This window comes from Rhinatrema bivittatum, chromosome 8 (genome assembly GCF_901001135.1).
Source record: "Rhinatrema bivittatum chromosome 8, aRhiBiv1.1, whole genome shotgun sequence".
NCBI classification, from domain to species: domain Eukaryota; kingdom Metazoa; phylum Chordata; class Amphibia; order Gymnophiona; family Rhinatrematidae; genus Rhinatrema; species Rhinatrema bivittatum.
Genome location: NC_042622.1, coordinates 163,052,802 through 163,079,961, shown reverse-complemented (window position 1 = coordinate 163,079,961; position 27,160 = coordinate 163,052,802). Strand labels below are relative to the sequence as shown.

General features: G+C 46.0%; 1 protein-coding gene across 2 annotated transcripts in view; it reads left to right on the top strand.

Annotated features, from left to right (window-relative positions):
- SMG6 (SMG6 nonsense mediated mRNA decay factor) overlaps positions 1–19,963 on the top strand; it is a 387,710-nt gene extending 367,747 nt beyond the window's left edge. For both annotated transcript variants that reach the window (XM_029611072.1, XM_029611073.1), the window contains exons 17-19: positions 2,651–2,862; positions 3,282–3,363; positions 14,576–19,963. In XM_029611072.1, the coding sequence (XP_029466932.1) occupies positions 2,651–2,862; positions 3,282–3,363; positions 14,576–14,706 (425 nt within the window). In that variant the 3' untranslated portion in view covers positions 14,707–19,963. The remainder of the gene's footprint in view (positions 1–2,650; positions 2,863–3,281; positions 3,364–14,575) is intronic.
- The last annotated feature ends 7,197 nt before the right edge of the window (positions 19,964–27,160 follow it).

Genomic DNA, 27,160 nt, shown 5'->3' with positions numbered 1-27,160 from the left:
TGGGTGTGTGTTCCCCCACAGCACAAAGCATTCCTGAACCAGCGGAAGCAGGACAGGAAGCCGCCTGTGGTTCCCTGAGCCCCGGGGGGCTCTGGGAAAGACGTTTGCAGCACCTGAGAATGTTGGCATGAGTGCAACTGCAGTGAATCTTGTACACAGCAGCCAGTGCAGGGCGGGCAGGCTCCATCCACTTTAGCATGAGAAAAATGCAAGATACATCCCCTTCACTCACTCCCCGCCCCTGTCCATCACCTACTTCACTTCCCTCCCCCATTCACTCATCCCTGCCCTTCTCCAACTCCCCTTCCCTGCCCTTCACCAATCCCTCCCTCTCTCCCCTTCACCCATTCCACTTCCCCTTCACTATCCCTGTCTTTCACTCACTTCACTCCTCCTGCCCTACACCTACTCCACTTCCCTCCCTCACTCCCTCATTCAGCCATGGCTGCCCTTCACCAGCTCACCTTCTTCTCCACTTCTCCCTTCCCTACACCCACTCCACTTCTCCCTCCCCTTTACTCATTCTGTTCCACTATCCCTGTCCTTCACCCACTTAACTCCTCCTGCCCTACACCTATTCCACTGCCTCTCCCTTCACACACTCCACTTCTTCCTGCCCTTCACCTACTCTAGTGCCCCACCCCTATCCACCCACTCCACTCATATTTGTCCTTAACTGACTCCACTCCTCCCTGCCCTTCACTCCAATCTCCATCACCTATTCTCCTCCTCTTCACCAATTCCACTCCTCGCTACCCTCCACCCACTCCACTCCCTCTGCAATCAGTCCAGTCCCTTTTCCTTTCACCAACTCACCTCCCCCTCCCCTTCATCCATTCCACTCCTCCCTGCCCTTCACCAACTTCACTCCTTCCTCCTCTTAACCTACTCCCTTTCTCTCTCTCACCGTACCCTTCAGCTACTCCTTTCCTTTTGTCTTGCATATCATACTCTGAAGCCTTAGCATACCTCCCAACCTCTAATGCACTACTCGATCCTGCTCCTCACCTGCCCCTTGCAATACCCCTCTTGCCTTTCTTGTCATGCATGGAGTGCTCAGGATCCTGTCAATCTGGTCTCTCTGGGACCCAGTCAAGTGACGTGTCTCGGGATCTTGTCCGTGTGCTCTCTCTGGAACCCAGTCATGTATAGTATGTATGTATGTATTTATTTATTTATTTATTTATTTATTTAGATTGTTTTATATACTGTCATTCCAAAAGAAGATCACAACAGTTTACAAAATCAACATTCATATTCTTGGACCACATTCATATTCTAGGTCCTAAGAAGTCTCTCATGAGGGATTTTGTCAAATGCTTTCTGGAAATCCAGATCACTATATCAACTGGCTTACCTTTATCCACATGTTTATTTTATGTCTTCAAAAAAATGTAGTAAATTTGTGAGGCAAGACTTCTCTTGCTAAATCCATGTTGACTTTGTACCATTAAACTATGCTTTATCTATATGTTTAGCAATTTTGTTCTTTATGATAGTTTCTACCATTTTTCCTGGTACAGACGTTAGACTCTGTAATTTCCTGGATCACTCCTTGATCATTTTTTAAAAATTGGCGTTCCATTGGTAACCTTCCAGTCTTCAGGTACCATAGATGATGATATTGATAATTTACAGATTTCCAATAGCAGGTCCACAGTTCTTTCAGCACTGTGGGATGTATACCATCAGGTCCAGGTGATTTGCTACTCTTTAGTTTGTCAATTTGCCCTAGTACATCTTCCAGGTTCACTAGATTTATTTCAGTTCCACCTAATCATCACCTTTGAATATCATTTCTGACATGAGTATATGTCTTACATCTTTCTCACTGAATACTGAAGCAAAGAATTAATTTAGTTTCTCTCTATGGCTTTGTCATCCCTAAGTGCTCCTTGTATCCCTTGATATTCTAATGGTCCAACTGACTCCCTTGCAGGCTTTTTACCTCAAATGTAACTGAAAAAGTTATTATGAGTTTTTGCTTCCACACAAGCTTCTTTTCAAAGTCTCTCTTTGCCTTTTTTATCAATGCTTTGCATCTGACTTGCTAGTATCTCAGGATCCTGACATTTTGATCTCTCTGGGTGCCAGTAATGTGCAGTATCTTGGGATCCTGTCCATGTGGTCTCTCTTAGACCCAGTCATGTGTAATATATTGGGATCCTGTCTGCATGCTCTGTCTAGGACCCAGTCATGTGAAGTATCTCGGGATCCTATCATTCTGCTCTCTCTGGGTCCCGGTCATGTGTAGTATCTCGGGATCCTGTCATTCTGCTCTCTCTGGGTCCCGGTCATGTGTAGTATCTCGGGATCCTGTCATTCTGCTCTCTCTGGGTCCTGGTCATGTGTAGTATCTCGGGTTCCTGTCATTCTGGTCTCTCTGGGTCCCAGTCATGTGTAGTATCTCGGGATCCTGTCATTCTGCTCTCTCTGGGTTCTGGTCATGTGTAGTATCTCTGGGTTCCTGTCATTCTGGTCTCTCTGGGTCCCGGTCATGTGTAGTATCTCTGGTTCCTGTCATTCTGGTCTCTCTGGGTCCCAGTCATGAGTAGTATCTCGGGATCCTGTCCCTAAGGTCTCTCTACAGTGTCTTGTTCCACAGAACCCCAGCTTTTCCTTTTTCTGACTGAGTGCTGTCTTCTTGCAGTGATAAATGAGCTGGATGGCTTAGCAAAAGGCCAAGAATCTGATTGCAGAGCCGGAGGTCATGCCCGCCTGGTTCAGGAGAAAGCAAAAAGCGCTGTGGAGTTCTTAGAAGAGCGGTTTGAAAGCCGTGACCCCTTCCTGAGGGCACTGACAAGCCGTGGAAACGAGCTGGAGTCTATTGCCTTTCGTAGTGAAGATACCACTGGACAAAAGGTAACGTGTGAGAGCCAAGCTAGGTCTCTGCTTACTCCCCTCCCCGCACCCTGCCCCAGAGCCTTATCTCATGAATGGATGGGACGTTACTGTAGAGAAATATTACTTGCACATCCTTCTGAGGGTGATATAGATGCAGAAAGGGTCAGGTGGCAGCTCAGAATGCAGTCTTTGTCTCTTGTGGGTGGACAGGGAATGGGAGAAGTTGCTTGGAAGCACTGGAATAACTTGGATAGCAGGCAAGATGACTTGGATAAGGCATAGGTAGCCAGAGGGCAGACCCGTTGGGCTTTTTGAGCATGTTTGGGCGTCTGTGAAGAAGAGAAAAGGAGCCATCTGAGCTGCCCCTGACCTTTCTCCTTCCATCCATATACTTATGACTGGAAGTAAGAGAAACCAAACAGTTTTATTTGTTTCAGGGTAACAACGATGATCTGATCCTGTCCTGCTGCCTCCATTACTGCAAGGACAAAGCCAAGGACTTCATGCCAGCTAGTAAAGGTACGAGAGTACAGCACCACAGAGGCAGAGAAATAACAGGGGAGGGAACTAAGGGAGCTGTAACTCACTATATCAAATCTGCAAATGATATCAATTTAGAGTCATGAAATAATATCAGGATTTACTACAAACTGTGAAAAGGCTACAGCTCCTCCAGAGTAAAGCAGGGGTCGCATCTAGAGATCACGTTGTGTCGGTTTTGCAGAATCTGCCTTGGCTTTCACTTTGTAGGCAGGTACAGGTTAAAATTGTATCCATTATATTGAAAGATTTCGGGTGGGTCCTGCTTACAGGTCAGACGCAGTGTAGACAATGCATTCACCCCATTAAGACTTGCTGGTGGACATGCAAGTCGGCATTTCATGTCATTAGCCCCATGCTATGGAACAAGATACTTTTGGTTTTTCACTAAAGCATCTTCCCCACACATTGTTGTTTTCATGGTATTTTCATTGTACACCACCTTGTAGCTTCTACAGAAGAGGCAGGTTATAAATTTGGAAAGAGAAATATTTGCTCCACGTCAAGTTATTTCAAAGCTTGGCTTTTTACTCATGCTTTTGCCAATTAGTTTGCTAAATTCTCAGTTCTTTGGTTAGTTTTGATATTTATGATGAGGAGGTGTGCTTGTTATTTCTTGTCTTAGATTGTACATTTATATGGAATGTACTGATTTTTATGATTTGGGTTTTATGAGGTTTTTTTATATTTGTTTTATTAACATTAGCAGTAGTGATATACAAAAATCTTCGAAGATTTCACACATTCATAGTCACCAAAATCAAGTAACAGATGTATGAGAATACAATACAATAAGAAACTACTACCAAATAATTTTTTTTAAAAATGAGGTCCCCCATACTCTGCCTTCCTAGAGCAAGCAAGGTTAACAACCTGTTCAAAGTAAACGAGCAAGGTTGGCACATATATGAATAAATAATAAAAATATAAATCATCCAGGTGCCCTGGCTAAAATATAAACAGGTACAAAAAAAGATATGCTAGAAAATAAGAATACATAAATGAAGTTGACACTGCCACCAAAAAAAGATATCAAAAAGACTATATTAAGGGAGCCGTTGGTTCAACTGAAGGAAAGGTTCCCAAATCAATACATGCATAGACACCTTATCCTTCTCAACGGAGATAGATAGGACAGGTAATGTAGAGTCCACATCCTGTGAAGAAATGTCATAGGGGAAGGCACCGTCATCTGTTTCCAATGGGCTGCCAGTTCCTGACAAGTTACACACCACACATGATTTATTACATTTCTTTCTGCAAAGGACCAACCAGATGGATATTGTGAGAAAAGATAAATTTTAGAATCAACATGATGGTAAACTGTCATTTCACATAATATGGACGCCATCTATTTCCAAAAAGGAAGCAATTTTGGACAAGTCCACCAAACGTGATAAAAGGATCCCAACATCCCACAAAGTCTCCAGCACCGGTCAGAATAAATATAAAATTTTATAAGTTTTTTCCTAATTAGTTTCTACCACTGCAGATGAGATTGAGCTCTTAGTTATAGCAGAAAAACACTTTTCCCATTGCTCAGGAGATAACTGACTTCCCCAGTCCAATTCCCAACCCAGCACATGTTTAAATGGAGGAATCCATTTAGGGAAGAGCAAGCCACTTGATCCCTAAGAGACAATTGGGAAAAGCAATGTGCTAATTGTATATAACGGTAATATTCAGAATCCAAAAGATCAAATTGCAATTTCAAATCTGCAAATGATATCAATTTAGAGTCATGAAATAATTGTCCGCAGCACCATATCCCCTTCAGGGGCCAACGTGAAAACTCGGATATAGAATCAGATAAATAACGAACCTCCTTATAGAGGCCCAAGGATGATAGCGGAGAAAAATGCTGTTGACCCATCAACTGCCTCCTCCATTGCCTCCATATCTTTAGAGTAAGCATAGAGAATGGATTGGTGCTATTAAAACACCTCCCCCTTTCTTGCAGGTCCCAGATTCTAAAATATAAAGAACCCTGCTGTGAATTAGCCTGCTCTATATAAACCCACTGCTTATGGGCAGACTGAGGGGACCACTCATAAACAGCTTTCAACTGAGCTGCAACATAATATTTTGCAAAATCAGGGACAGCGAGCCCACCCCTAGATTTAGAAAGAAAAAGCATCCTCTTAGCCATCCTAGGCGGCTGCCGTTTCCAAATAAAATGGAAAACTTTCCTATGGAGTTATTGCAAAAAAACATGTGAGACCTCAATAGGGAGGGTCTGAAAGAAATAAAGCCACCTTTGCAGGATCATCATTTAAAAAACAGCTATTAGCCTAGCCATGAAAAATTATAGGGAGACCAAATTGTTGCGTCCATTGGTCGCAGACGGCTGCAACCACTCTGCCTCACCTCTCTTCTACCTTTTTCCTCCTCTTTTGGGAAGATGGCTGTCTCCGCTGCTGTTTGCCGTACTCCTTGGCGTCCCCGCCCGCCATGCTTCTTCCTGAGGCCTCATAGGGTGTGTGCGTGCGCGTCACCCATGTTTTTTTAACATCATGGCGGGAACCTCGGGGGTGGCCCCACCGCATGAAGTAAGTACCTCTGGGTATTTAAACCTCCGCTCCACTACAACAAGTTAGCAAGGACTTCGATTTTGCTACTCTGACCGCTTCTAAGCTGCTCACTTGGATTCCTCTCTACCCACCGGGGTATTTCGCTACCTACTGAAACTCTGGGTACCCGCTCCTCAGGGGCGTCTCGCTTCCACTCTCCCTTCGGGGCTGCTCAGTCTAACCTTCAGGACACCCGCTCCTCGGGGGTCTTGTCTGCTTTATTTCAGGTACCCTCTAGGTACTCGCTCCTTGAGGGCCTATCCTGCTCTGGGTATCCTGTACCTCTGACCTCTGCTGCCTCTCTTCACTCGACTACCGAAGGACTTTATCATCGCTGCTATCTTGTGAGTACTGCTACACTCCAAGCTCTCTCTGCTCCACCCCTTCAGGTTCACGGTCTATCCCGTGCTGCGGAACACTGTCGGACCTTTGCTACAATTGGGTGAGAACTTCAACTGCATTACGTCTGAGACTATTCGGAGCCTTGTTGATATCACAGGACTGTGGCACTGTCCATTCCTCGGACAGTGCCATCTTCATCACAGCAGTATAATAAAGCTTCCTTTCCTCTGTGTCCGCTTACTATTGAGTCTAGCCTATTGTTGTGGTTCCCCACGGGGTCCCTCCCCGTGGGAGGAGTCATCGCCACTCCGACCAAGAGTCCACATTATGCCACAAACACAACACAAATATTCAAATCCTTATAAGTCTGTCAAGCAATGGGTAGTATTTCATAGCGAATAATTGCTTCCAGTCTGCTCCCACCTGAATTCCTAAGTAACGAATACTTTGCTTTGCCCACTTAAAAGAAAAATTATTTTGCAAATGACCCAATTGTAAATTATCAAGAGAAATGTTCAGTAGTTCCATCTTGCCCATATTAACCTTGAAACCAGAAACTTTACTGAATCTATTTAATTCTTGAACAACAGGCAAGGAAAGATGGTGGGTGTGCAATAGTAAATAAAATATCGTCCGCAAATAGAGATATCTTAAACTGAGCATGTCCAATAGGGATACTCCTAATATCTCCATTCTGCCGAATCAATGCCGCTAAAGTTTCCATAACCAACGTGAATAATAAGGGGGAGAGTGGACACCGCTGCCTAGTACCCCTACCCAAATCAAAGACATTTGAGTAAAAACCATTTATCTTTATGCAGGCCTTGGGAGAAAAATACATAGCTTTCAACCAATTCAAAAATTATGGCCCATCCCAATCTTCTGCAAAACTTTAAACATAAATGTCCAATCGACACTGTCAAATGCCTTTTCTGCATTTAAGGCTAAAAGGACTGCTGGTACCTTCCCCTCTCTGGCATTCCAAATCAGGTTCAAAATTTTATGGATATTGTCTGCCGCTTGACTACCTGGTATAAAATTCGATTGGTCCACATGACCAGATCAGGTAATACAGTATTGAACCTCCTCGCCAATATTTTTGCCAAAATTTTCAAATCCGAATTTAGAAGTGATATGGGCCTATATGAGCCACATAAAAAACTATCTTTCCCAGGTTTTGTCAAAACTGTGATTCCCACCAACTCCATTGTAGAAAGCAGCGTGGGATTTGTAAATAGTTCATTATAGAGACATTGAAGGGGAAGGATCATTAAACCTCTAAATTTCTTGTAAAACATAAGTCCTGAATAACCATCCAAATCAGGGGCTTTATTGGTTTTAAGAGATGATATGACTACAAATATTTCCACTTGGGAAATCTCCCCATCTAACATCTGCGCAGTTTCCTGTGGTAGTTGAACCTCGCCCAAGTATGCATCGATGTTAGTCTAATATGGAATTCTCACATGTATATAATTCTTTATAAAATTGGGCGAACCTATCTCGTATGAGGGTGTTATAAACAGCTGCTCCCTGCCCATCTTTGATTTTCAAAATTTGGCTTTTGGATAATTGTCTTTAACTGCCAGGTTAGCAACTTGTTAGGTTTATTGCCCTCTTCAAAAAAAAATCCGATGCAATCCATGCAATCTATATTGTATGGCACTGCACAAAATGGTACGCAAGCAAACCCGTTTATAATCCAGCTCTCTGAGTTTTCACACCACCAAACTTTTTGTGATGCTGTTCCAATTGTTTAATAGATTGTAGAAAATCCAACTTTTCTTTTTTAGTACGCTTTCTGGCCACTACGACTTTAGAAATAAATGTACCACGGAGTATAGCCTTAAAGCAGTCCCAAAGGGTCTGGATTGTTACATCACCTGAGACATTAAGCCAAAAGTATTCTTTAATATCATCCCTTAGTTCCTCACAAAGTCTCTTATCAGCCAACAACAAATCATTCAGCTGCCAATACTTCTGTCCCTCCTCAATCTGTAAGAGATGAAAAGTTCCAAAGACTGGGGCATGATCCATCCAAGTAATTGTACCAATATTAGCTAAATTACACTCTTGAACCCAAAATTTATCTCCAAGCATCATATCAATCCTAGAGTAAGAGCTGTGCACGCTAGAAAAAAAGGTATAGGTTTTCCCCATGGGGTTCAATATCCTCCAAATATCCTGTAATCCCCATGATTCTTGAAAATATTTCAATCTAGTTCTCTGGTATTTTAAACCATCTCTAGGTACGGGATTATTATCAAGAATAAGTCCGGCCGTCCCCCCCACCAATGTGTGACCTTGAATAGGATTGCTCAAATCAGTTTCAAGTTTTACAGAAAAGTCCCCTTGGGCGACATTGGGGGCATATATCTTTATTAGTCTCACCAAAACCGAATCAGTCTTGGCTCTGAGTGCTACCGTATGTACCTCCCCTCCCTATCTTTTTTTTGCAGGCTAAGATTTCAATTTTTAAATCTTTAGAAATCATAATACCCACACCTCCCTTTTTTCAATATAAAAGATTGCAAGCCAAAAATAAATGCGGAAAATGATTATTCCTAAGCAGTCGTTCATCTTTTTTAAGAAAATGTGTCTTTTGTATAAAAAAAAAAACTCGCCTGGCATTTGCCTCCTCAAATAAAAGTTGCCGCTTTTAAGGCATATTGAGCCCTTTCACGTTTAAAGATACATCAGTAATGTCAGCATTATTGTAAAAAAAAAAAGACCATAAGAGCAATTCAGCCCAACCCTCTCAATAAATAATCACAAATCCTAAACTTGCACTGTTCACGGGACCCTTTCCCCACTCACCCCCCCCCCCCATCCCATAAACAAGGAAACGTGCGATACCAAAAGCATCACACAATCTAAGAGGAATGACGCCTCCTTTTATGTCTTAAAATCACAACCTTAAACAGTGGCTATGCTAATATAACTTTTATGCACACAGCAGTAAAAGAATATTACTGAAACAGAGAACCATTCTCCGAAAAGGCAACTATGGAGAAAAAAAAAAGAATTGAGTTCAAAAACCAGAAGGGAATCAGAGTCAAGTTCCCGCAGCATGGGCAGGGATATCTCTGCTGGAATTCCTCCACAATCGTTTGCCGATGCACTGCCACCTTGCCACACATCCCTTCGAGGGCCAGAGTGTTCAGCCACTTTAGATTCCTTAATGTCCATACCCTTCTGGTGTAGAACATTCTCCTCAGCCTCTGGCGTGCGGGCAGTGAAAGATTGGCCATTGATAGTAAAAGAAATTCCAAAAGGATACAGCCATTTATATCTAACGTTACCAGCTCGAAAGGAATCAATGATCTACTTCATATGCTGACGACGTTGGAGGGTAATGGCAGAGACATCATTAAATATCTGGAGTTTCATCCCTTTCCAATTTTTCTTGCTTTTTTCCATTATCCTGTCCTTGATAGGAAAATCATGCAGGCAGGCAATAATATCTCTAGGTTTATTGTTGCTCACTCTGCCCAGAGATCTGTTTGCTCGGTCTATCTTAACTTCAATCGTGGGCAAAGTAACAGAGCCAAAATTCAAGATAGCCTTGCAGATGTCCTGGACAAGTATATCATAATCAATAAATCCCTCTTCTTCAGGGACCACTCTGATCCAAATGTTATTCCTGCATGATCATTTTCTAGATATTCTAGTTTGTCGGTAAGCTCCTCCGACAAATGCTTAAGCTGTAGAGTAATTTTAGATTGCTGCCTCACATCTTCCTAATGCTCCTCCATCTTATGCTCGAATTCCACCACTCTCAGGCCCAAGTCATCAATATTGTGATGCAATTCCCCTACAGCTTCGTGAATTTCCTTCTTGATGGCCATGATACCAGTTTTTAAATCTTTAAACCAGGCCAAGAATTCAGCTCTTGATGATCCCGCTGAGCCATTGTCTACCTCTGCTCCCGCAATGGGCATTTCTTGTTCACGCGCTGTCTCACCAACCTCGCCAAGATCGACTTCCTTCAAGTGATCCACAGTGCCAGTAAAAGAAAATTCTTTCAAGTCCACAGTTTTTTGCCAAGTCGCCATAGTGCAGGGAGCAGAGGCACCAAAAAATCAGGGCACAGAAAGTGCGTAGCAAATAAAAAAGCCACTAATGCTAAGCCCATGCGGATCAAGAGCTTCAAGCAGCCATATTGGACACTGACATCGCTTCCTCTCGATTTTATGTTTCATGCGATTTGTGTTGTTTTTTTCTTCAAATGTAGTTATACATTTGTATGGTTTTCTTGATTAAATTGTTTGTAATTCGTCATGGGGCCCTTAGGACAGAAGGTGAGAGATCAGGTATGCAACCATTTTTCATGATATAAATAGGAAGCTGGGTGCAGGTAAGGCTTGAGCTATAACTAGCTGCCCAATGATGTTATTGTCTATGTGACAGATCAAGTACCATCCAAGCTATGACAGACCCCTGGGCAGGCAGTGAGAGTCTTTAGGTGATTCACTTTTGTGTGACAGAGGGTGTGAGAAAAGGTACCAGGCCAGAGTGGTCATTAAGGTGATGATATAGAAATGAAAACTGTCCCCATGGGGACAGTGACTGTGCTTGGTTGGTGTATCTTGGGTCTCTTTTTCCTGAAGGGTGCTGTTGATTCCTCCTCAGCAAGACTTCTGCCCTTTATCAGCATCTGCCTGTCATCTGCTCATGCGCCATCATAGCACAGAGTGAAATCCAGGCAGGGCCTGGGGACTGGAGGTAGGCAGCAGTGTGAATTTTCAGCGGATCAGCCTGTCAGGTTTACAGAGTAGCTGTCATGCAGTGTTTATGTGGAGGTGACAGCCAACGCTGCAGCCCTGAGGGTTTGGCGGATGGCAACTGACAGAAGCAGTTTCTGGTTTTTAACAAAGTGGAACCTTACCAGTGTCACAGGATGTTTATTGTTCAAAATTTCCTAAAGTATCAGAAAAGAAAAGAAAACCAGCACCACTTGCCAACAAATCACATGATCCAGCCTGGAGCTTGTCTAGAGTTTATTTTTGGGTGAAGTGGAAATTGATTCTTTATAGCTGTATTCTGCTCTGGAGAGTCATTACCTGTCCACCAAAACCTGCTTTCAGAGCTGGTGCAAGAGTATTTGGCGCCCTAGGCGAAACTTCGGTCATAGAAACATAGACGTGACGGCAGAAAAGGACCTAATGGCCCATCCAGAGTGCCCAGCAAGCTCCCATAGTTATCCGTTTCCCATATTTATCAGGTACACAGACTGCCAAGGTCAGGGCTCTTGTTGGTTTCTGTTTGAGTCCAATTTCCTTTCAGCCCCCTGCTGTTGAAGCAGAGAGTAATGTTGGGAGCTGCATCAGAAGTGTAGTATCAGGCTTTTTGGTTAAGGTTAGTAACCGCTGCATCAGGAAAGTTATACCCAAGCTCTTGTTAGTTACTGTTTGAGTTCAATTTCTTTTCACCCCTGCAGTTGAAGCAGAGAGCAATATTGGAGTTGCATCAGAAGTGTAGTATCAGGCTTATTGGTTAAGGTTGGTAACCGCCGCATCAAGCAAGTTACGCCTATGCTTATTTGTTTTCGCAGACCATACAGTACAATCTCCTTGTTAGTTGTTGTCTGAATCCAATTCCTCTTTTCCCCCTGCTGTTGAAGCAGCGAGCAATGATGGAGTTGCATCAACAGTATGAAGGCTTATTTGTTATGGGTAATAACAGCGACACCAGCAAGTTACTTCCATGCCCCTTACTACATTCCCCTCCCCCTTGCCTTAGGGGATCCACACTGTTTATCCCATGCCTGTTTGAAATCTTTCACAGTTTTTGTCTTCACCACCTCCTCTGGAAGGGCATTCCAGGCATCCACCACCTCTCCATGAAAATAAATTTCCTGACATTAGTTCTGAGTCATACTCCCTGGAGTTTCATTTTGTGACCCCTAGTTCTATTGGTTTCTTTCCAGCAGAACAGGTTTGTTGTTGATCGTGCATTATTAAAACTTTTCAGGTATCTGAAGGTCTTCATCAAATCTACTCTGCTCCTCCTCTCCTCCAGTGGATACAGATTTAGGTCCTTCAACCTCTCCTCATAAGTCATTTGATGGAGACCCCCCACCATTTTGGTCGCCCTTCTCTGAATTGCCTCCATCCTGACTCTGTCCCTTTTGAGATACAGTCTCCAGAACTGAATACAGTAATCCAGATGAGGCCTCACCAAGGACCTGTACAAGGGGATTATCACCTCCTTTTTCTTACTGGTTATTCCTCTCTCTATGCAGCCCAGCATTCTTCTAGCTTTAGCTATCGCATTGACACATTGCTTCACCATCTTTAGATCGTTAGACGCTATCACCCCAAGATCTCTCTCCTGTTCCGTGCACAGCAGCTCTTCACCCCCCGTTGCATACAGTTCTTTCGGATTACTGCATCCCATATGCATGACTCTGCACTGCTTGGCATTAAATCCCAGTTGCCATATCTTTGACCACTCTTCAAGCTTCCTTAAATCACTTCTCATTCTGTCGACTCCTTCCTTTAGTCCACTCTGTTGCAGATCTTAGTATCATCCGCAAATAGACAAACTTTACCTTCTATCCCTTCCACAATGTCGCTCACAAAGACGTTGAACAGAACTGGTCCCAACAACGTGTGGCACTCCACTTAACACCGTTCTCTCTTCAGAGCAGGTTCCATTTACCATCACATTCTCTTCTATCTGTCAACCAGTTTGTAATCCACACCCCACCTTGGCGCTCACTCCCAAGCTTCTCACTTTGTTCACGAGTCTTTTATGCAGGACCGTATCAAAGGCTTTACTAAAATCCAAGTAAATCACATCAAGCACTTTTCCCTGATCCAATTCTCTAGTCACCCAATCAAAAAAATCAATCAGATTCATCTGACAGGACCTCCCCCTGGTGAATCCATGCTGTCTCGGATCGGGCAACCCACCGGATTGTAGATATTTCACTATCCTTTCCTTCATCAGAGTGTCCATTAATTTTCCTACCACCGAGGTGAGGCTAACCGGCCCTTAGTTTCCAGCCTCCTCCCTGCTCCCACTCTTGTGAAGCGGGACCACCACTGCTCTTCTCCAATCCCTCAGCACCACTCCCGTTTCCAGGGATCTATTGAACAGGTCACTTAGCGGAGCCGCCAGCACATCTCTGAGCTCCCTCAGTATCCTGGGATGAACCTCATCAGGCCCCATGGCTTTGTCCACTTTCAGTTTTCCTAGCTCTTCCCCTAAATTCTCTTCCATAAATGGGGTTTCATCAAATCCGCCCCCATCCACAGTCTTGTTAACCAGCGAATGTCCTTGTCCAGGGTCTTCTTTAGTGAACACCAAACTGAAGTATTTGTTTAATATTTCCGCCTTTTCTTCATCTCTTTCCACACATTGATACTTTTCGGCTTTCAGTTTCACTAAAGCACTTCGGGCCTTTCTCTGATGTATCTGAAAAACGTTTTGTCACCTCTCTTTACCTCTTTGGCAATCCCTTCTTCCGCCAGACTTTTTGCTTTCCTGATTACTTTCTTCATCTTTCTCGGTTTAACCAGATATTCTTCCCTGTGTTCCTCTTTTTGGGATCCTTTATATTTCTCGAACGCTGTTCTTTTTATTTTTATTTTATCAGCCACCTCCTTTGAGCACTAGATAGGTTTCTTCTTTCTCTTGCTTTCATTCATCATTTCTGCTAATTTACAGTGCTCCCCTCATTGGTATTGGCCTTGGTGCAGCACCCTATGGGGGCCTTTGTGCTGCCAGGATTTTGCCACCCCCCCCCCCCCACCCCCAAATTTTGGTGCCTAGGCCAGTGGTCCCCAACCCTGTCCTGGGGACCCACCAGCCAGTTGAGGTTTCAGGATATCCACAATGAATATGCATGAGAGAAAATTTGCATGTTATGGAGACAGTGCATGCAAAGTTTCTCTCATGCATATTCATTATGGATATCCTGAAAACCCGACTGGCTGGTGGGCCCCCAGGACAGGGTTGGGGACCACTGCTCTAGGCAACTGCCTAGTTTGCCTAATGGAAGCACCGGCCCTGCCTGCTTTCATCACTGTGAGCCTTCCCCAGCCTGTCTCATTGTAGGATGTTCCTTTGTGCTTTCATAAGGCTATAAGATGTGTTAAGGTAGATGAAGAAGATATTACTATACAAAGGGTTGTCAGCAAATCCATGAATACAGATTAGTGCTCAGTATAAAACATGCACACACGAGTCCAAAAGCTTGCTCTCTCTGTTCATGGCAGCTGCTGTCTCTCCAAGTCTTGTAAGAATCTGATTTCTTGGTTTTTTTTTTATAGATGAACCCATCCGTCTACGACGAGAGGTCGTGCTGCTGACAGATGACCGTAACCTGCGGGTCAAGGCATTGACCCATCACGTCCCTGTGCGAGATATATCTGCCTTTCTGAAGTGGTCCAAAGTGGGATGAAGAGCTCGGGAGTGGCGAGGACCACATCTTCAACTGCGATAATCCTAAGTGTCGGCAGCAGGCCGGAGGCCATCCATGGCACTCTTCAAAAAAACATCACCCCCAAAACCAAGAAACCACAATAAACTAAAAACAAAAGCGTTGTAACACAACTCAGAAGAGCTGTGGTGTGGAGCCTCTGTCCCCAGGATGGGGAAATGAGGAAGCTGAATAGGAGAGTTAGGAGTGGCCATGTTCCAGGTTTAAGCTAGCAGGTTGTGAGATATTTTAGGAAGGCAGGGAGCGGGTGTTCCAGGAGAGCCCCTTCTCTCACTCGCTCTCACTTGGTTTTCAGGCCTGTGTGAGGCGACTATTCAACTTTGATTGCTTTCTTTGCATTAGCTAATCCAGAACACAATCCTGGAGAAATAATTTATCAGCTGAAGTGCTTTATCTTTTGTTTTTAATTTTGGGCTGTGAGGTTTACTTGATTGTGAGTTTAGGAGACTCCCATCTCACCTCAGAGGAATCGTGAAGTGCAGTGCACATTCTTCCTTTTGTCTGTGATCCACCAGTGTGCAGTTTTTCCTGTGCTGTAAGTGGTGTTCCCAGTTTACACATTTGTGTGCCAGATTGCCCTGGGCTGCTGGGAGATTCTCTTTTCAGCTTGATCCTTATCCCATCACATCCCTGGTCCGGCTACCAGTCTTATCTCTTGTTTTATGCCCCGTGAACCACATTTCCTGATGCAGACTTTAGCTAGAAATGAGCTTTACAACTCTTACTGGTCTTGGATTCAGTTCACTGAAATATAAGGTTGGATTTGCCCGTGTTGCCTGCTCTGGTGTAAGTTGGGGAGGTGGTAAAACCCAGATGAGGGAATTAGGGAGGACTTAGGAGGCAGACAGTGGGAAAACTGAGCCAGCTTTGCCAAATAAAAGGAAAGGAAGTAAATCTGCTCTTGTGGCTTCGATGTTCTGGTGAAACTATCTTGTGATAAGAGCTTTCAGAGGGAGGAGGCAGGGAAGGCAGCAGCAGTAATTGGACCCAGTCAGAAAGTGTTCTGTCATGAAATCTGTTGGGAAGTTATTCCCTGGATTGTGTTGATGGGACCTTCATGAAATCATAGGGGAAGCCACGGAAAGGAAGTGTGTGGCCCTTCACCTCCAGCATTAGCTCTGGGAAAGCCCTTGGGACTCAGGGTCTGGATCACATGAATCACAGGCAGCGTTCTTTGGTGAAAACCGTGCCTTTTGTGCAACTTTTCCCAACTTCAGTTTCCCTTCCCTTGGTGCATTTCAAGGTCAGGAAGTGCTTGCTCTCTAAGAGCTTGCAGATAAACATAGAAACAAGATGTTGACAGAAAAGAATCTCTTGATCCATCCAATCTGCCCCCTTGTGCCATCACAGGTCTTACTCTAGTTCCCCTTACTTCTCATGGTAGTAAGGTTCCCGTGTGTCTATCTCTTGCATGCTTGAATTCTGCCACTGTTTTGGCTCTGGTACCATCCACCTGAAGTCCCCTTTCAGTGCATAGGAACCATTGCAAAGCTACATTTGCATCAGAGATTTGTGGAGGTTCTTGTGGGCAGTGGTGTTTGTACATGTGGTCATGGTGGAACTGGCTGTGACAGTGAACAGGCATAGGAAATGAGGGAGGAAGCAGCAGCTGTTGGATTGCATATGTGCAGAAATCTAACCTGGGTAAAATGGATGGACTCTTTTGGTCTTTATCTGCCCTCATTTGTTTCTCTCTGGGACAGCCCAAGATTTCTGCCAGCTTTCAAAGCCCCCTCATTTCCTCAGGGAGGATTAGCACCAAGTTTGCTTTGTGTAAACTCACATTGCTGTGAGATCTGGGACTTAGCTCATCTTCCTTTCATTCTGAGAAGAAAAGCAGAACAAGATTCAAAATGCTTTGCAATATGAGATGAAAGGCCGGGACTATCCATGTCCGATCTCCTTGTAAGGTGGAGAAAGCCTCCTTCCTTCCAGCTCTGCGACATGGGCAGCTTCCTCCTGGGTCATCCCCTGCCTGGCCACTGAACCTGTTTGCTGATTGGACAGGAAGGATACAAGGCGTCAGCTCTCCCGACACATCAGTTGGGCAATTGCCTCTTATCTGAGACCTTTAACCTTCTCTGTGTTTTGTGACTCTGGTGGAGAGCAAATGGGCAGAAGACTTCCTTAGCAAAAGCATTGATGGCATCCAGAGGAAGTGACTCTGTGTGGGTCCGAGAGATCTTCAGCTGTCTACTCAGGACACTGGTGGAAGGAGACATTTTCTGTTTGTTTGGTGTGTTTTAAATAATATTTTAAGTTCATCATCTAAGAGGGCAAACACTATTAATTGTGCAGGCTTTGTGTTGGAGAACTTTATACCTGTGGATCTACATGGGGTATTTACTAGGACGGAGAGCCTGAATGGAACAGTGGAGTGGCAGGTGGTTGCTTTCATACTGGATCAGTACCAGTGTCTGGAGGATTCCAGTTTTCCTTGCTGCAGGGCAAAGAGGAGAGAAGAAGGAAAGCTGAACATGGTGGGATCAGCAGAGGGAGGGAAGGTGGAGGGAAGGTAGCGGAGTGTAGTGGGATCTGTGGAGGTGATGGCAGCTCAGCACAGCAGGATCGGTAGGGAGCAGGAGAGCCTGGCACATGGAATTGGTGGTGGGGAGGGTCGCCACACGCAGTGGGATTGAGGTGAGAGGAGCTGAACCAAATTGTTACCAGGCAGCAGTTGCAGTGTAGCATGGTAGTGATGGAGCCATCTGTAATAATATTGTATAAAGCTTACTGTGAGACTGACAGTGCTTAGGCCTCTCGTGCAAACCTTTGCATTTAAAATGGATTATTTTTTAGCCTGCTTTCTGAGGGAGATTGCCGTGTATGTGTCTGTCTCTGTCTATGTCCGTGTCCGTGTCCCCCTCCTGTCCGCACCAAATTTTCAGGACAACAAGGGGTGATAGGGTTTCTGACGGGAGTGCTGACTGTAGACTTGCTCATGTGCACGTCCTGGGAAGTGGGTTGCTTAGTTCTGAGTGGAATCTTTTGTTATATTTTTGGTATGTAAAATTGTAATTACCACTTGCACAGAAAAATGGGAGATTGGACGGGAAACGGCAATTCACCTTTTGCTTTCTCTGTTTCTGATGTGGATAAGATGGATGAGATGTAAAGGGTGCAGCCCATGTAATCTTACTCCTTGTAAGCTCACATTTACCTAGCTGGACTGATATGAAAGTCTAGTCTCATTTCTCTTGAGAGACCGACAGTTCTGATCTTGGACTCCCTGAAGATGTGAGAATTTTACTTTCAAAACACTAACATTGATCACCTGCTTCCTCCTCTCCTGTCACCAGCATGGACCTTCCCCTACCCAACACCACTTCAGTTCTCCTCACTGCTTTTCCCACCTCCAGACCAGTGCAAACCTCCCCCTACCCAACACCACTGCAGTTCTCCCCACTGCTTTTCCCACCTCCAGACCAGTGCAAACCTCCCCCTACCCAACACCACTACAGTTCTCCCCACTGCTTTTCCCACCTCCAGACCAGTGCAAACCTCCCCTTACCCAACACCACTTCAGTTCTCCTCACTGCTTTTCCCACCTCCAGACCAGTGCAAACCTCCCCCTACCCAACACCACTACAGTTCTCCTCACTGCTTTTCCCACCTCCAGACCAGTGCAAACCTCCCCCTACCCAACACCACTACAGTTCTCCCCACTGCTTTTCCCACCTCCAGACCAGTGCAAACCTCCCCCTACCCAATACCACTGCAGTTCTCCCCACTGCTTTTCCCACCTCCAGACCAGTGCAAACCTCCCCCTACCCAACACCACTACAGTTCTCCCCACTGCTTTTCCCACCTCCAGACCAGTGCAAACCTCCCCCTACCCAACACCACTACAGTTCTCCCCACTGCTTTTCCCACCTCCAGACCAGTGCAAACCTCCCCCTACCCAACACCACTACAGTTCTCCCCACTGCTTTTCCCACCTCCAGACCAGTGCAAACCTCCCCCTACCCAACACCACTACAGTTCTCCCCACTGCTTTTCCCATCTCCAGACCAGTGCAAACCTCCCCCTACCCAACACCACTGCAGTTCTCCCCACTGCTTTTCCCACCTCCAGCACAGACCTCCCCCTACCCAACACCACTACAGTTCTCCCCACTGCTTTTCCCACCTCCAGACCAGTGCTAACCTCCCCCTACCCAACACCACTGCAGTTCTCCCCACTGCTTTTCCCACCTCCAGCATGAACCTCTCCCTACCCAACACCAGTGCAATTCTCCCCACTGCATCTCTCAGTATGGACCCTCCCTACGTAACACCAGTGCAGATAATCCCCACTGCCTGCCCTGCCACCAGCACAGATCTCCTCCTGCACAACAACAGTGCAAATCTCCCCACTGCTTTTCCCACCCTCAGCACAGACCTTCCCCGACCCAACACCAGTACAGATCTCCCTACTGCCTGCCATATCACCAGCACAGATCTCCCCCTGCATAACATCAGTGCAACTCTCCCCACTGCCTCTCCCAGTATGGACCTTCCCCTACCCAACACCACTGCACATCTCTCCGCTGCCTGTCCTGTCACCAGCACAGATCTCCCCCTGCACAACACTAGTGCAGATCTTCACAGTGCCTATCCCATCACTGGTAATGGACCTCTGCATTACCTCTTTCCCCGCGTGACACCAATGCTGATTCTCTCACTGCTCTCCCATGGACATCTCTCCACCATTCCCATCACCAGCCCTATTATCCCCTAATGATATCACCACTGATTGCACTGGCCTCCCCATCACTCCCAACAGTACCAGTGCTGCTCTTCCCATTGCTTCCCCCTATCACCTCCCTCTCCCCCTGCCATTGCTCTCTCCAGCCCATCACTGATGCTACTGCATAGTCCCTGTAGGGTGTTTCCACAAGGGAATGAATTAAAAATGTCAATTTTAGCAGTCCTGGCTCTTCAAATCAGCTGAAATAGCTACTGCACCTTTCACAGCATCAAAACCCAGCAACTCTTTAACAATGGAGCATCCTGGGTCCCTGAGAGAGCCAGCTTGAAACCTTCTATAGAGGGGGAAGGGGGTCCCACCATTTTTGTGCCTTTTTGCTCTGTTTCTCTCCATTTCCTCAACAATTTATGTTCTGAGCAGTGAAACTGGTGAGCTGCAGTGTTAGAAGTCCTGAACTTTATCCATGCAGGTTTTGCTAATGCAGATCATTTTCATGAAAAGGATTCTTAATAAATTCTTTTAGTTTCAACCAGTTGTCTGATATTTTGTCACTTTTCAATGTAGCATGTTTGAGTTTAGTTCTGATCCATCCAAGTCTTTAACCTCATTGTTCTATAAGCCCCCTCACCATCTCAGACAAGCATCCTCTAAAGCCAGGGTAAGAAACTCCTGCTGCCTCTGCCTGTGCTGGAGTTGTGTGTGTGTTTGCTGGGGGGGCGGACGTATGTGCTGCCTATGCTGGGATAGTGTGTGTATCTGAGAAGCTTATGCTGCTCTGTTTGTGCTGGAGTACTGTGATTGTGAGGAAAGCATAGTCTGTTGCTGCCTGTGCTGAGGTATGTGTGTGTATGAGAAGCATGTGCTGCCTCTACCTGTGCTGGGGTATTGTGTATGTGAGGGAAGCTTCTGCCGCTGCTGCCTGTACAGATCTAGTGAATGTGAGAGAGAAGCATACGCTGCAGCTATCTGTGCTGAAGCAGTGTGTGCTGCAGCTATCTGTGCTGGGGCAGTGTGTATATGAAGGAAGCATACACTGTTTGCTGCCAGTGTTGGAGTAGTGTGTGTGTGTGTGTGAGAAGCATGTGCTGGGGCAGTGTGTGTTTCTGTGTGGAAGTGTATGCTGCCTGTGTATGTGAGGGAAACACACTTGATTCCTGTGCTGTTGTAGTGTGTGTATTTGAGACGCATGTGCTGCCCTGCTTGTACTGGGGTGGTTGTGTGTGTGTTTGAGAAGCTTGTTCTGTGCTGCCTGTGCTGGGGTAGTATATATGAGGGGGGGGAGAGGTACTGGGTGTGAGAATCATGTGCTGCCGCTGTCTGCGCTGGGGCACTGTGGAAGCTTGTGCTGTGTTGCCCTTCCTTTGCTGGGGTGGTGTGTGTGTTTGAGAAGCGTTTACTGCCCTGCCGGAGCTGGAGTATTGTGTATATGAGGCCCTGCCAGAGCTGGAGTATTGTGTATATGAGGGGAGCATACACTGTTGCCTGTTTTGGGGTAGTATCTGTGTGGGAAGCATGTGCTGAGGCAGTATGTTTGTGTGTGGAAGTGTGTGCTGCCTCTGCCTGTGCTCTGGTACTGTGTATGTGAGGGAAACATACACTTTTGCTGCCTGTGCTGGGATAGTGTGTGTGTGTGTTTGAGAAGCATGTGCCGCTGCTGCCTGTGCTGGGGCACTGTGTACGTATGTGTGGAAGCGTGTGCTGATTCAACCTTTGAGGCAGCAAACATGTCCACACACGTGTGGAAGCGTATACTGCCACTGCCTGTGCTCAGGTACTGTGTATGTGAGGGAAACATACACTTTTGCTGCCTGTGCTGGGGTAGTGTGTGTGGAAGCGTGTGCTGCCGCTGCCTTTGCTGGGGCACTGTGGTTGTGTGTGGAAGCATGTGCTGCCGTGTCTGTGCTGGGGAACTGTGTGTTTGTGTGTGGACATGTTTGCTGCCCTGCTTGTGCTGGGGTACTGTGTATGTGAGGGAAACATACACTCTTGCTGGCTGTGCTGGGTTTGTGTGTATGTTTGAGAAGTGCGTGCTGCCCTGCCTATGCAATGGTAGTGTGTGTGTTTGAGAAGCATGTGCTGCTGCTGCCTGTGCTGGGGCACTGTGTACATATGTGTGGAAGCATGTGCTGATTCAACCTTTGAGGCAGCAAACATGTCCACACACGTGTGGAAGCGTGTACTGCCACTGCCTGTGCTCGGGTACTGTGTATGTGAGGGAAACATACACTTTTGCTGCCTGTGCTGGGGCAGTGTGTGTGAGAAGCATGTGCTGATTCTGCCTTTGGTGAGGCACTGTGTACGTGTGTGTGGAAGTGTGTGCTGATTCTGCCTTTGCTGAGGCACTGTGTACGTGTGTGTGTGGAAGCGTGTGCTGATTCTGCCTTTGCTGAGGCACTGTGTACATGTGTGTGGAAGCATGTGCTGCCTGTGCTGGGGCACTGTGCTTCTGTGGAAGCGTGTGCTGCCGCTGCCTGTGCTGGGGCACTGTGCTTGTGTGTGGAAGCGTGTGCTGCCGCTGCCTGTGCTGGGGCACTGTGTGTTTGTGTGTGGACATGTTTGCTGCCCTGCTTGTGCTGGGGTACTGTGTATGTGAGGGAAACATACACCCTTGCTGGCTGTGCTGGGCTAGTGTGTATGTTTGAGAAGTGCGTGCTGCCCTGCCTATGCAATGGTAGAGTGTGTGTGTGTGTGTGTGTGAGAAGCGTATGCTGTGCTGCCTGTTCTGGGCTAATGTGTATGTGAGGGAAGCATATACTGTTGCTACCTATACGGGAGGCAGTGTGTTATTTTTTTTTTTGGGAGAGAGGTGAAGGGGGTGTAGTTTGTATTCTGGTGCCCGTACTGTCCCGATCTTATGTCGTGCACTGTGTGTATGGGGGGGAGGGGTGTAGTTTGTGCCATCCTGATCCTGTGCTGAACACTGTCTCTTTGGGGAGGGGTGGCAGGCCTGGTTCTGATCCTGTGTAGATTGCACTGCCGCTGCCCATGGAGACAGACCCGCTCCCTTCTCGGTGACATTTTGACCGAGAGCAGGATCTATAGCTGAAGCTCAGGTGGCGACATCTTAAAAGAAGAGAGCATCTCTCTGGCACAACCCTGGCGAGAGAAAGCGATTGCTCACACTGGCAAAGAATCACATGAAAGCTCATGGTAATATCCTGTTTATTGCTTGTTTGCTTTGGAGTATAGAAAATGGAGTAAGGCTTCCCCTCCAGCCTTTGTTCATTTTATTAAAAAATATACAAAAACACACAAGATAAATTCCCAGAAAGCATTTTAGACAGACAATGAAATATAAAACCTATCCACATGCAATAAATACATTCTCTTTAATGAAAACAGGAACTGGAAAACTTCCGCAACCTGGCTCAGGCTCTTTGGGCTGGTGCATGGCTAAAGGCTCTCGAACGCTTCTAGAATCTGGGCCCTGGCTCCAGGCCGGACATTGCACTTGCAAATCAGTTTCAGTTCACTTGCAAACAAGGGGGTATAACAAAGAAATCGACTTGGTTCAGAGTTTAAATTCAGGCATCCAACTTTCAGATTCTGCCACCTATAAAAGGGAGGGGGGGGGGGAGCTATGTCACGGTGCCTTTTGGGCCTCTGTGTATCTGCTTCTCTGTCACCAAATTTGTACCATTCTGATGACCCTCCCCGCCCCTCCATCCCAGTAGATTGTCCCATGGGGGACCAGGCACGCATCCCGAAGGATAGTACGGCCCTGGGCTTCATGTGATCAACCAAGTCTGTGTCTGCCTTCCACCCCCACCCCCAAAACTGTAAGGTGCCCAGGGAGCAAACAAGCTGCCTTCTGCCCATCCTCCCCCCTTGCCCCAGCAGAGAGGGCATGGTCTGCCCTCTCACAGTGAGGTGTTCTCACAGAGCTTGGCTATAAGTATCCCTTGGGTGTATGGCCTGTGCTCACTGCAGTCCTGGATACATCCTAGTGCTGCATGCATGCATGGAGAAACCTGGCTTTGACCCCTGAAAAGCAGCCGACTCCGAGCCAGACTGAAGGAGCCGCATTACTGCAAGTCCTGCTCCATTCCTCCAGTAATCCTCCGACTCCAGCCAATGCTGAAAACTATGCAGCCTCCGCCTCGGGACTTGTTCAATGCTGTGAGCTGCCGCTCTGAGTCCCCAGTTACTCCCAGGGCCTTCTTTGCATAGCAAATATTCCTATGGCGGCGGTGGGGGTATCTGAGCAATAGCAGGTTTAGAAACAAACCCAGTTTAAAAAGTTAAATCCTGAAAGACCTCAAGCCACCAAGTAACTAGCTGCCTCCATTTTAACTCAATCTTTCATGAAGTGTGAATTTGTATTGCACTGCGAGGGTGCATGCGTGTACGCACCAGGGAGAAATCTCTATAGCTCAGAACGTATATGGACTTTTAACCATCTTAAGAGACATTTTGGGGTGAGACTGGAAACTCTGCATGCGTTTCATTTTTAAACATGGCTGTGCAGGGTGGGTCTGCCGCTTGCGCATTACTTTCTACCACTGCTCTACACAACAAGCCAATGTGTGTGAGACTGTGCTCGGAAATGGTCTTTGGGGGATTGCAGGGTAACTGTGTGCTTTTGAAGGTTGGCAGTGGTACCCTAATGAAAATAGACCCTATAAAGGCCCACCTGCTCCTTGGCTCTTTCCAAGGCACATTACAAATACAGACGCAAGCGCTACTGCCAGTGCTGGCATGAACACCTAAAGCCCTTGCTCCTAGCCACTAAACTCTCTTCTGTGCTGTTCTTCATGTCAGTGAGAGGTAAGAGCTTGGAATTAGGGAGGGCCAGCGTCACACATGGCTGTCAGGTAGGGAAATTATCCATAACAGGAAGATTCCTCCCCCATCTGCTCTGTGAAAGGAGTTCTCAGCTTGTGTACGACGACCGGCAATGTGTTTAAAGACCACATCAGCAGATGCTCGCTGGCCTGTGGCTACTTAGCCACCGCCTAACTGGAAACAGAAAGTAAAAGCCGCTCAGCCTTCCAGGAGAGACCTGTAAAGAGAGGGGCATTATTATGAGGCCTCCTGCCCCTCACGCTCTCTGCCCATCCTAACAGAATCTCATCTCTGGTACGCTGCCTCCTTCCTAGATGATGGCACCTGTCAACCTGCACTCCCAGGCCAGAGCAGCAGCACTTTCAAGGTCTCCTCACTGCTGACTCCACAAGGACAGTGCCACTCTGCATAGCCGGCACTGTACATCTACAGCTTTTCAGGAAGTGACATTCTCTTTGGAGAGGCTGAAGTTTGTAGTATTTGGTATGGATATGGGGACAGGGTTGAAAAGGGAAACTCTTACTATATTCTTTGAGCTTTTATCTGAATGTATGTAAATACATTCTCTTTCTCCTTATATCTGCTGCGTTTATTGCTGGAGCATGTTGGTGGCATGGTGCCCCACTCTCCGTGCACTCCAAAAGAGTTGCTAGAGGGCTGTCTCAATTCAAAGGAGGGTTTTCTAAATTCATTTTCTTCTTTGTTTTTGGAAATTATAAAACTATAACAGGATGCATTGCATGATTATGGCCCAGGGGATCTGGGTTAATCCCCCCCGTGCAGCAGAACACAGCAGGCCTGAGCACACACCAGGGCAGGAAGGTGGTGGTCCCTACTGACCAAGGAGTGGAACTGAGGGGACATTGCAGCTCTTGGGCAGCCTGTGATCCCTCAATCACCTACAGGTGCTCTAGGAAGGGCAGCAGCAGGGAATGCCAATGAAAAATCCCCATGTCTCCCCCCCATTCAAAAAAAAACAACCCCCAATTAAAAAATAAACATCTCTGAAGAGGGCCCTTAATGGCACTGCTGTGTGCCTGCATAATCATGCTGGCTTTAGCAGCACAGGCATGGCCCAGCCCTCAAACAGTGGCATCTAGTGCCCAAACTCTGTACTTATGTAACCAGGTTCTGGATTGAGTGTGGGTCTATGGCCCCTCGCCTAGAACTGTTACTGCAGCATGGGGTTACATAGAAAGAGGGGCAAGGCTGTGAATGAAAGTTCATGAAGCTGTGGCCCATTACAAGCTGCTTCTGATTGATCTGGAGGCCCAAAGGAACAGAAAGAAATTGATGGTCAAAAGAATAATCAAGACGGTCACTGATAATAAAGCAGAGTGGAAAGAGGTGTACTCGATGTAGTAAAGACCATTTATATTGAGCACAGATTTCCGAAATTTGTGTGTGTGTGAGCGAGAGCGAGGCAAGAGCTGTGAGTGGTTCGTTGTGTGTGAGGGAGATGTGTTTGTGTGTGTGAAAGTGAGAGAAATTGAGGCTGGATGGGTGTACTTGAGAGCATGTGTTTTTGTTGTGTGTGTACATGTTCTGAGGAAGATGTCATTGTGTGTGCACTTGAGAGCTTGCTTCGGTTTGTGTGTGTACATGTGACAACGATGTTATTGTGTGTATACTTGAGAGCTTGGTTGAGGTTTTGGGTATGTGTATATGTAACAAAGATCTTTTTGTGTGTGCACTTCAGTGCTTGTGTGTACGTGTTGTGATGTCATTATGTGTGAACTTAAGAACTTGCTTGAATTTTTGTGTGTATGTACATGTGATAAAGATGTCTATGCACTTGAGAGCTCGCTTGAGTTTGTGTGTGTATACACATCACTGAGATGTGTGTGAACTTAAGAACTTGCTTGAGTTTGTATGTGTACATGTTGTGATGAAGATATCATGTATGCACTTGAGCTTGCTTGTGTTTGTGTGTGTGTGTGTATATATGTGATGATGTCTGTTCACTTGAGAGTTTGCTTGAGCTTGTGTGTGTGTGTGCACACATTGTGACAGGTTATCATTGTGTGTGTTCTGACAGTTTGCTTAAGTTTGTGTGTGTACACAAATTGTGATAGAGAAGTTATCTGTGAGTGTACTTGAGAGCTTGCTTGAGTTTGTGTGCATGTGTGTGTGGTGTGATGAAGATATCATTGTGTGTGCACTTGAGAACTTCCTTGAGTTTGTGTGTGTATACATGTGACTATGTCACTGTGTGTTTATTTGAGAGCTTGCTTTAGTTTCTGTGTGTACGTGTACATGTTGTGATAAAGATGTTATTGTGTGTGCACTTACCGATTCCCATCTGTGTTTTTTCAACTTACACATTAACTTTCGGTTGCTAATTAATGTCTACACATAATTTCCTTGGCACAGGAAAAATCCTCACTTATGTGGAAGTGGATGCCTTCTTAATGCATCTAATATAATTGACTTGCATGCCTATTTTTCCAAAAGCCATAGAAGTTTCACACAATTTTCCTGGCAACGAAGAGTTATGAAGGCAAGTTGAAAAAAAGGACATGGTCGGGGAATCAGCATCAACTTGAAGCATTGGCTGTAAAGAACGCCTAAAAATAATTACTCCCTAATACTGTAAAAAAACTGTATAATGCTACATTCTGTAGCAGAGTGATGGTGGAAAGCAAGAAATTCCTGGTTTCCAAAAGCACCACGAAGTAGGATTGTAATAACTAGAGCCTGGATTGCTACAGCACGTGCCTTCCAAAGAGGAAGGGTTAATAATTCAGAATCGGGATAAACAGTTTCATGGCCAATTCCTAGTGTCCAGGCTGTGGAAACTTCTAAAGGGAGAGGTGAGGGCTGCTATGTGGCTTGCCCAGGGCCACACAAAACAGAGGGCAGAGCTGAGGTTAGAAGAGAGGCTGGAGGAGACAAAGGCCTTCTTGCTGCGTTTCTCTGGGGGAGATGCTTAGTTCCATTA